The following is an 11170-nucleotide window of genomic DNA, read 5'->3' as shown; positions in this document are numbered from 1 at the left end:
TTTGATAAATGTTTTGGAAAGTTGAGTGATTTTCTTTTATTTCTTCGTTTTTTACAAAATATAGGCAAATGCTTCTAAGCCATCCACAAGGAAGCTAGAAGAGGCTTTTCTTGCTCCCAGAAATTGTGGAGTACCCTGATCTTCCCCATGGTGTTCTGGTTCTGGTGATGTCATATTAGATCCATTGTGACATTATCATTGACTCAAATACTTAAAGAGTGCTTACTGTATGCAGAGAATTAGGCATTCTATATGCTGTGATGGTAGTGGGTGAAGGGGGGAGGGTGGGTAGGAAAGAATAGACAACAGGAACTATAAAAGAAATAGACGATATAGCCTTGCTTAAATGAGCTTAAAATCTAGGTGTTAGAATTCAAGATCCAGTATATCAATTTTAACTCCTGGTTCTTCTCTCTTCCTGAGGTTTTGCTTAAGAATGTTTAAGCTTGTAATGGAATAATCGCATTTCAACTTCCTCAGCTGCCCCTCAACTTTTCCTAGACTTGTAGTAACTTGGATGATAGTATTTGGATGAAGATTACAGTCTTTGCACTGCCTAGTGGCTCATTTATTCAAGGAGCCTGACTGAAGAAGGCTTTGAAGTTTCATAGTTGGCTGAGAAATTGAAGGGTATGCTTAGAGGCTGCTTTCTAACTGAAAAATTCACTTTGGGCAGCTCCTTTGTAGAGGAGGTGAAAATATTTTGGACACCAGAGCAATTAAAGGACAGATGGTTTTGTTGGCTGTGTAGATTATTTTTTAATTTAAAAAAATACAAAAAAGTACAGAAAGTAAATAGAAAATAGCTATGCGCCTATCACCTAGAATGAACAGATATTAACATTTTGTCATATTTGCTTCAGATATTTTTTAAATAAAGCATTAGAGATAAAGTTTGTTATTCTCTCTAGATTCCTTCCTTCCCCTTTGCCCATTTTCAGAGGGCCATAACAAGCATAAATCTGATGTATTTATGTCTAGTCTATGTTTATATAGTTTTACTGCAGGTGTGTTCCTAAACTATGTAATATCATTTTGTAGGTTTTAGATTTTATACAAATTGTAGATGTATACCAATTACTCTATGAGACTATGAGCACTTTATGAGTGCTTGTTGAAAAACTTATAAATTTAAACAATTTGTTTCAGTCCTTGGAGAAAGGAATACAGGGGATCATAATGTAATTGTCTTTTAAAAGTATCAAGCAATATATTAATATTTTCCCTTCTCTTTAAGACCCTGTTGTCTAAGTTATCCCTCTCCTGTGGTCCCAAATCATCTTGTAAACTTTATATGATAGTACTTATTGAAGTGCAACTCTTTGTTATTTGTTTCTATCCACTAGTTGTTGAACTTCTCACAACCAGATGCTGTACCTTAGGTTTCTTTTTCTCCTTTCTTGGCTGTGCCAGCTCTTCTGTGCAGCATGCAGACTCCTCTTGCTGCAGAGCACTGGCTCTAGGGCACACGGGCTTCAATAGTTGCAGCCTACAGGCTTAGTTGCCCTGTGCCATGTGGGATCCTATTTCCAATCAGGGATGGAACCTGTGTCGCCTGCATTGGACGGTGGATTCCTAACCACTGGACCACCAGGGAAGTCCCTGCAATTTAGGTTTATCCTACGTTTGGCACTCTTTTTCAGTACCTCCATGGAAACTGTCTAAAATATTTGGACATTCATTATAGTTTAAAACTCCTTCCCTGGTAGTTCAGTGGCTGAGACTCCGTGCTCCCAATGCAGGGGGCTCGGGTTAGATCCCTGGTCAGGGAACTAGATCCCACATGCTGCTACTAAGAGTTCACATGCCTCCACTAAGACCAAGTGCAACCAAATGAGTAAGTAAGTAAGAAGATAAATAAATATTAAAACTCCTTTCCTTGTGGAAACTTCTCTAAGTCCGGAACACTTTCTTTTATTGTTAAGATTATACCCTCCTCCCCCTCCCCATAAAATATCACTCCCTCCTTTTCTATAAATCACAATTTAGTCTATTTATTGAAAGGAGTTCATAATGTTTTCTGAAAGGGTCACAATTAAGGAGAATTATTTGTTTTTAGAAATGTGAGGTTTCATTAAAATATCCATCATTACCCAATATTCCTTGACATTATCAATTAATCTATTAAATTACTTTGTTGATAATATTATTAAATTATGAGGTCCTTGAATAACTTAATTCCTCTTGATTCCTTTACATTGCTTACCCTAGTAGGCATTCACAAAGCAGCCTACATGCTGGTCAACTAAACTAATTTAGTATTATTGTGCTTTCTCTCTCCCTCATATTTTTTATGCAGCATGGAATTCATCAGCAACTGGCAATGAAGGCTTTTTAAAACAAATTTTAAAAAAATCTCTTCAATTTGACGAGCATTTGTTGAGATACTACTATGTGGCTACCAATATCCTAGACTGTGAAGAATATATGCTAGGGTACCTGTGAAGAAACTGAAAAACAACAAAAAAAGCAAAAAGAATTTAAGTTAGAATATAATATTCAAGTGCTAAACAAGGGACATGAAGAGATCTGTGAGGAACGGAGTCTTTGGGAAAACCTTATGGAGAGAGAAGGTTGATTGACAAATGAAGGCATTCCAGACAGGGAAGACACCTTGAGCCATGGCTTTGGAGGTGAGTGCTGAGTTTGTACTTCAGGGGGAAAGTAACTGGTTTAATTGAAGTGAAGTAATTTTGAATTTAGACTTCCCTGGTGGCTCAAACTGTAAAGAATCTGCCTGCAATGCAGGAGACCAGGATTCAGTCCTTGTGTTGGGAAGATCCCCTGGAGGAAGAAATGGCAACCAACTCCAATATTCTTGCCCAGGGAAATCCAATGGACCGAGGAACCTGGTGGGATGCGGTCCATAGGGTCACACAGAGGCCAACACAACTGAAGCGACTTAGCACGCACACACACAAGGGAGATTACATGGGATATAATAGCAGTTTGGTGAAAATGAAACCTTCAATTTAGGAAGATTTTTTTGAAATAATGTAATAGAAAAAATTTATTGAAAATCAAGACATGATTATTTCAAACGACAATGTCTGAGTTAAGATATAGAGGTGGGACTGTTAAGGGAGGGATAAATCGTAGTAAGTGTGGCTAAAGACGATAAAGAATTTGGATCACCTAACATAATTATAAAGATAAATTTTAAAAATGTTTTTATTGTATTTCATTTGAATTGATGGCAGGACATCAATGAAGAGGCTATCCAGACTAAGTATTAATATTATCAAATAACATACTAAGCAAAGATGTGGGTACCTGATTCAAGAGAACGTGGGGCAAAGTTCTTTGAATGTGTGTCTTAGGGAAACCCGCTCTCCCAGTAAGTAAGTGTTAGCCGCTCAGTCGTGCCCGACTCTTTGCGACCCCATGGACTATAGCCCACCAGGCTCCTCTGCCCATGAGATTTTCCAGGCAAGGATATTGGAGTGGGTTGCTATTTCCTTCTCCAGGGGATCTTCCCAACCCAGGGATTGAACCCTGGTCTCCTGCACTGCAGGCAGATTCTTTACCAACTGTGCTACAAGGGAAGCCCTAGAGGGCTCCTTCAACAGTAAAATGGGGATAACAGTATTACTGCGTTGAATTGTTTAGATTAATTCACATATAATAGTTAGAATAGTGCCAGGCCTTTAATGTGAACGGGTTGCTGTTAATATGTTTACCATTACTGCTGCTTTTTTTTCTGCGAGTCATCGCCTTTTCAGTAGGGCCGGGCGTTTTTCAGAACACTTTGCACAGTCTCGGCTTTTTATCAGATCTAGGTCCTGGGTTATGAGAAACTGCGGAATTATTACGGTAACTCTGCAATGGGCCAGGGATAAAATGCGCCCGTAAAATTTTTCCACACCCCCGTGGCACAGAATGGTGCCTTCCTCTGATAGATTCCATCCCCCCTACCCCCATGTCAGATGATAGTACAGTCCAAACCGCGGCTGGAAAAGGTAGTGCAAAAGTTGAGCGCGCCGAGGATTTTCTCTTCTCCCGGAAGCAATTGTTCTCTAGAGCCGGAAACAGTTGCTGTTTCAAGGGAGGTGGGACAGGGCGGGTCAGGGCGCAGCGGCTGACGGCGGGGGAGGAGCCGGGTCCGCTGCCGGGTGGAGGGGCCAGGCGAGTGTCCTTATCCTAGCGATTGGGGCTCGGGCCTGTAAGCCAGTTGGAGTCGCGTCGGCGAGGACGATTGGGCCGAGCGGAGGAAGACATGTTGCTCTTCGTGGAGGTGAGTGGACTTGGGAACCTCATCGTGCTCTGAGGAGAGCTGGAGTGTGGAGGCGCCGGCCGGTCCCAGCGCCATGTGACTTTCCAGGCCGTACACGGCGCGGAGCCGGCAGACAGGCTGACACAGCACCTGGGCCGTGCAGGCCCGCGGCTCCGCGCTGCGCGCTCGCCGCACTTCAAGAGGCTGTGAGGGGGGCGAGTGCCTTGGGTGGGGAGAACCGGAGGTGGAGAATCGAGGCTTGTCTGGTGCGGCGTGAGGATCGGAGGAAGGGGAAAGCGTCCCATATGGACCTCCTAAAGGAGGCGAGCTGGGGGTGGGGGGGCTGAGGGCGGAGTCTGGGGAGAGAAGGGTAATCAGGTGGGCGCGTTCCGGGTGAAGTGAGGCCTCGCGCGGCCCTCTGGGAGCAGGCGAGCAACATGTGGGGCCGCCGAGGGAGGAAGGTGAAATTCCGTCTAAGTGTTTGGAAAAGAAAGTTGAAAGCCTGTTTCTAGCAGCCCCCACCAAATTTTGTTTGTTCCCCTCCCTCGTCTCTGGAACGTTCTGTGGGTGGAAAGCGAGTTACTGTGAACGGAGGAGAAAGCCTGTAGGATTTGGAAGCCTTGAAAGGCACCGCTTTGACCTTTTGTAAAAGTTAACTCAGGCAGCGACTCCGTGATGAGGGACCGGTTTTATGAACGGATAAGAGCCTTTTACAGGAAAAATTCCAAGAACGAGCGAAACCTAGTTCGGGCAAAGCTTTTTTTTTTTTTTTTTTTGGTATTGTTATTTAACAATTTGTTGTTCAGTCGCAAAGTCGTGTCCGACTTTTTGCGACCCTATGGACTACAGCACTTTTATTACTTTAACCGGAACATCTGTTGTTGGCCTGTTTTAGTTTTAAAGGTAGTGGATACCTGTTTTACATAAATACAAGGTTCGATTTCTCTTATTTCTTTCTCTTGTGTGCAGTGAGCATCAGCTGACTGCCTGGCTAATGGTTTGAGTAGATTCCAGATCGTATTGTTCTTGCATTGTGAAAACGTCAAACCAGCAAAGCTGCAACTTCGCAACTTGGCACTTGTTAACTATGCCCATAAAAAGAATCTTTTCAATGAGAGAAGGAATTTACAGGTTGTATAATGGGTCGGGATCTAGGGCCAGTCTACGGCGGGTTTCTTTCAGACGAAGGGAGGAATCTTAGTCCATAATATTCCGACATAAATACGTGCTTCTACGGTTTTTTTTTTTTTTTTAAATCGACTGTGTAGCTGATAATTGGATTTTAAAGAGGCAGCTACCTTTTAGAATATTTCAACATTGATAATAAACATTCACTGGAACATTCCAAGTACATCATGAAGAGATTTTAAGTTATTGAATCTGTTTTGTTTTTCTAATCCTCACTGATTTCCTTGGGCAGAATAAGAAATCAGATACGATTTTAAACAGCGCCAGTTTGTATTAGGAATGTTACGCCAAACAAATGCTGCGGGTTTTAAGTTGTATGTGTTTTACCCGGCAAAAGACTGTGAAGTTTCAGTTATATCAAGATGAATTCCAAAACAAACTTTTGAGTTCAAAATTGATGGCTTTGGCTTTGTTAAAACGTGAACCTTAATAATAGCTCCATTTATTGACAGCTTAAGCTGAACCTCTCTTATTTCTAAAACAACATTGCAGTGTTCTACAGATGAGAAAACTGAGGTGAGAGGTTAAATAACTTAGTAAACCTAAAATAGTAGAGCTGGGATTTAGATACAGGTCATTCTGATGCCAGATCATGACTCTCAATGTTACGTATAACTCATATTTCTTTAATCATTTTCTTTGTGAATCAGTATTTGGCTTTTAGTTTTTTGTTGTTGTTTCTTTTTTTTTTTGTTTTTACAGATGAGTTTTCCTGAAAATTAACAATGGCACTAAATATTTGGGTCTAATTACATGGTATTAAAATCAGTAAAATATAACACACTGGCCTTTTGGCATTTTGTTAACTAATATTCAGTCCCTGTAACCTCATGATTTAGGAATTATTCTAAATGAGGGAACTAAAGCACCGAAGTTTGATGTCCAAGGTCATTCAGGTGTAAATAATGTGAGGGCTAAAGTCTGAAGTCTGACTTCTAGAACACAAGTCACTGATTCCAAAACTTATTTTTACGCTTACTTTCCAGTGACCGGAGGGTTGCTAATCTGGGTCCCTAAACACAGAACTTGGGTTGAGGGGAAAAAAATAATTACCTATTTATTTTCACTAGCTACTAATTGAAATCTAGGATTGAAAAGAATTAAAAATTATTGACATTTCAAATGGATGCACTGAGAAATGTTTTCATTTCATATTACAATTTTTGCAGATATGAAATATTTACGTGTATTGCTCCTTGTTAAATGTGAGGAAGTCTTGTTTAATTTATTAGTGAAGAAGCACATTTATTACTAAAGTAGACATTTTAAAATATTTTGCTAACTATAATTTATTTTGTGGTTCTGCATATTTCATACACTTAAAAATATTCTGAGAAGAGATTAATAGGTTAATTGGACTACTGAAAAGGTCCAAGGAGATTAATAACCACTTGACTACAAACTAAGTTGCTTTGAATAGGAGTTCTCTAATACAGGATCGATGAGTCCTCTGCAATTGTGTTCAAAATCTTTTATTTGCATGCATTTTTCTGGAGAGACCCCAGCTTAATTATTTTATAACTGGAATCAGTGGGATACAGGATATTAATGATAATACTATAATAATAGTGGTGTACACATAAATTGTGCTTACTGTGTGTTAGGCCTCTTAAGTCTTGCTGCATGTATACATTCATATACATCAACTCAAAACTACCTGTGAGGTAGGTAGCATTATTTTCTCCCTTTTGGAGATAAACTAAGTCACGGAAAATTAAAGAAACTTGCCCAAGATCATGCAGCTAGTGAGTTTTATTGAAGCTGGAGTTAGAACTCTGAATTGGAGTATGTGCTGTGCTGTGCTTAGTTGCTCAGTCGTGTCCAACTCTTTGCGATGCTATGAACTGTAGCCTGACAGGCTCCTCTGTCCATAGGGATTCTCCAAGCAAGAATACTGGAGTGGGTTGCCGTGGCCTCTTCAAATTGCACTTTACTGCAGTAGAAATCTATAGGCAGACAAGGAATCCTATTTTAAATAATACTTAAGATGTAACTTTTTAAAAACTTGATCTTGTAGACAAAGGGCTATACAGACTTGAGTAATTTATTGTTTTTATCTCACCTCTGTTCTGAGGTAGACACATACAGCGTCTGTCTTTGGGTAGAGGTAAAAACTTTTTGGATAATATACCAAATTGTCAAACGTGCTCCAACATGCTGCTGCTGCTAAGTCGCTTCAGTCGTGTCCGACACTGCGCGACCCCATAGATGGCAGCCCATCAGACTCCCCTGTCCCTGGGATTCTCCAGGCAAGAACACTAGGGTGGGTTGCTATTTCCTTCTCCAGTGCATGAAAGTGAAAAGTGAAAGTGAAGCCTCTCAGTTGTGTCCCACTCTTAGCGACCCCATGGACTGTAGCCCACCAGGCTCCTCTGTCCATGGGATTTTCCAGGCAAGAGTACTGGAATGGGGTGCCATTGCCTTCTCCGGTGCTCCAACATACTTGGTTACAAAAATTCCGAGAGTTTGAAACAGCAATGTGCAGTGTTCTTCTGGTGATTATTGAGTTATTTAATTTTTGAGCACTGAGGAGACAGTTTGCAGTTATTTTCATATTTTTATGGTTTGCTAATGTTTTATTCACTTTTCAGATCATTTCCCCCCTCCGATATTTCCAGCCAATTATGTCTGCTCTAGTTGTTTGGCAATGTTTTAATTGGATTTCTGTCTCTGAGTTTTTCCCGAAAAATGAATACTCAAAGATGTTTAATACTCTCACATAATTTTTAAAAAAATAATTTTAATTATGGAAAGTACACATAAAATGTATCATCTTCACCATTTTTAATATACAGTTCAGTAGTATTAAGTACTTACAAGTGTTTACATTGTTGTGCAACCACTACCACCATCCCTATCCAGAAGCTACATCTTGCAAGACTGAAACTCTGTACACATTAAGCAGTAAATCCTTGTTCTCCCTTCCCCCAGATCTTACACAATTTTTAAAAGTATTTTATTTATTTCTGCGTCTTCATTGCTGTGCAGGCTTTCTGTAGTTGTGATGAGTGGGGGCTACTCTCTAGTCGCGGTGCATGGACTTGCATTGCGGTGTTTTCTCCTGTTGAGCATGGGCTGTAGCACTCACAGGCGCAGTAGTTGTGGCACACTAGCTTAGTTGCTCCGCAGCACGTGGAATCTTCTGCACCAGGGATTGAGCCTGTGTCCCCTATATTGGCAGGCAGATTCTTAACCACTGGACCACCAGGGGATGTCCCTTTCACATTTTTAAAAATAACTTATCTGACTTGTAAATTTTTCTGCTTTTTTAGGTGATAACATTTTAAGTTTTAGATTAGCCTTAGAATGTGAAATAAGTGACATATTTGCCTTAATAGTAAAAATTGCTGTTAATTTTGTATTGCAGTAATTATGAATAGTTTTGTGTCTTTTACCCTCAGTGCAGTATTCAGTTTTTCCCCAATAGCTTAAATAGGTTTGTATTTATAAAAAGTTATTAGATATAACCGACTGAAAATGCTTTTTCAAAAATGACTGAAAAAAAGAAAATGTCTACACAAATTGTGAACTGATTGCCAGGAAGTAATAAGTAAATGGCTGAGAAGTTTTTGAACAGTTTGATTTTGGAATATTTATTGGAAAATTCTGGATGCAGAATTTTTAAATGGATAGATATTTTCAAAGAAATACTTTCAGATGTAATGGATTGAAAATGAAGTAGAAATTATTTTCTATTTTCATAGTGTGAGAAGTGGAATAACATGCTCAGAAGTGAATATAAAGATGTAGAAGTGCCTCGAGGTGCTTCAAATTACATGTGAAAAACTAGAAATGAGAAGTATTGGTATTCAACTGTTTTCTATCCGGTTGGATTTGTTCAGGCTGTCTCCCTGCTCCATATTACTTTCCAGCTGATGGAAATGATCCTAAGTACTAGACATGAATGTTTCAAATCTATAATTTTGGTCTTTGCATGTGTGCGCATGTGCTCAATTGCACAGTTGTGTCTGATTCTTTGCGACCCCGTGGACTGTAGCCCGCTAGTTTCCTCTTGTCCATGGAATTCTTCAGGCAGGAATACTGGGGTGGGTTGCCATTTCCTCCTCCAGAGGATCATTCTGACCCAAGGATCAAACCTGTGTCTCCTGCGTTGACAGGCAGATTCTTTATCACTGCATCATACCTAGGAGCTTAAAAAAAAAAAGATTTTGACCCTGTGGTTAGAGATGGGGTCTGCGACTGTATTGCAGAGGAGCAGAAAGTAGAGGAAAGGAGAATCTAGTGGAGCTGTCATTGGGAAGTCTTAAGAAAGATTTTTTAATTTCCGCTTCGAGTATTCTTAAGTGAAATGAAAAATGACTCTAGCTCTGATAGTGCTTATAGCATTTTAATTTATCATTCCTATATTCTGCGTTTTGCTCAAGTTGTGTTTTCTTTAAAGTTCATTCTTGAGGGAGGTTTCCAGTTTCTGTTGTAAACTTTTGCACTATGATTTTTTGCAAGGGTTTTGGTTTGGAATCCTGGGATCAAATGTTAGCTATGACCTGAGGCAAGTGACTTTTTTTGAGCAGCTTCCTATCTGTAGTTTGAGAGTGATTCTTCTGCTATTTAGGTTGTGTTAGTGGTGTTTATGTGATACAGTAAACCTTGTTTGCAATACAGTCTAGCTAAAGTCTTGACAGACATTATTATTTGCTCATCACAGCAAGTGTGTCATTATGTAAAATTGTCCAGGATATGGCCTTCCAAATGACTAAAATTTTTACTTTCATATATTTGATATTTCTGGGAAATTTATTAAAACTGCATGATAGTAGTAGCACTGTTTATTGCAAAAACTGCTGTGTGATAGCACTGATTTAATGGAGTATTACTCAGCCATTGAAAAGAATACATTTGAATCAGTTCTAATGAAGTGGATGAAACTGGAGCCTATTATACAGAGTGATGTAAGCCAGAAAGAAAAGCACCAATACAGTATACTAACACATATACATGGAATTTAGAAAGATGGTAATGATAACCCTGTATGCGAGACAGCAAAAGAGACACAGATGTAAAGAACAGTCTTTTGGACTCTGGGAGAGGGCGAGGGAGGGATGGTTTGGGAGAATGGCATTGAAACATGTATATTATCATATATGAAACGTATCACCAGTCCAGGTTTGATGCATGATACAGGGTGCTCGAGGCTGGTGCACTGGGATGACCCAGAGGGATGGGATGGGGAGGGAGGTGGGAGGGGGGTTCAGGATGGGGAACACATGTACATCTGTGGCGGATTCATGTCAGTGTATGGCAAGACCACTACAATATTGTAAAGTAATTAGCCTCCAATTAAAATAAATGTTTTTATATTAAAAAAAAAAGAGAGAGACATATATCTTTGAGTTCTACCTAATCCTAGGCTTGTTATTAATTTGCTCTGATTCTTGGTAAGGCAAAGCAGTTAATTACCTTAAAGTTTTTATACTTTGGTTATACTATTAATTGGGCAAAGAAAACTTTAAAAATGAGGATGAAGACTGCAGTCTGCTAAAATACAGACTTATTTATGTGCAATATTTAAAGAAATACAATTGATAAAGTGCACATAGACACTTTATATTTGCTCTTTTGGAAAAATAATTTTTTTTTCCAGTGTATAGTGTGTTAGTCTCTCAGTCGCGTCCAACTCTCTGTGACCCCGTGGACTGCAGCCCACCAGGCTCCTCTGTCCATGGAATTCTCCAGGCAAGAATACTGGAATGGGTTGCCATTCCCTTCTCCAGGGGATCTTCCTGACCCAGGGATTGAACTCAGGTCTGC

The 11170-nt window shown here is 39.8% G+C and overlaps 1 protein-coding gene across 6 annotated transcripts in view; it reads left to right on the top strand.

Annotated features, from left to right (window-relative positions):
• LARP4 (La ribonucleoprotein domain family member 4) overlaps positions 4083 to 11170 on the top strand; it is a 67579-nt gene continuing 60491 nt past the window's right edge. For all 6 annotated transcript variants that reach the window (XM_018047796.1, XM_018047798.1, XM_018047797.1 and 3 more), the window contains exon 1: positions 4083 to 4234. In XM_018047796.1, the coding sequence (XP_017903285.1) occupies positions 4217 to 4234 (18 nt within the window). In that variant the 5' untranslated portion in view covers positions 4083 to 4216. The remainder of the gene's footprint in view (positions 4235 to 11170) is intronic.

This window comes from Capra hircus, chromosome 5 (genome assembly GCF_001704415.2).
Source record: "Capra hircus breed San Clemente chromosome 5, ASM170441v1, whole genome shotgun sequence".
Taxonomy (NCBI): Eukaryota; Metazoa; Chordata; class Mammalia; order Artiodactyla; family Bovidae; genus Capra; species Capra hircus.
The sequence above is the reverse complement of the archived record's forward strand: the minus strand, read 5'-3'. Positions and strand labels throughout refer to the sequence as shown.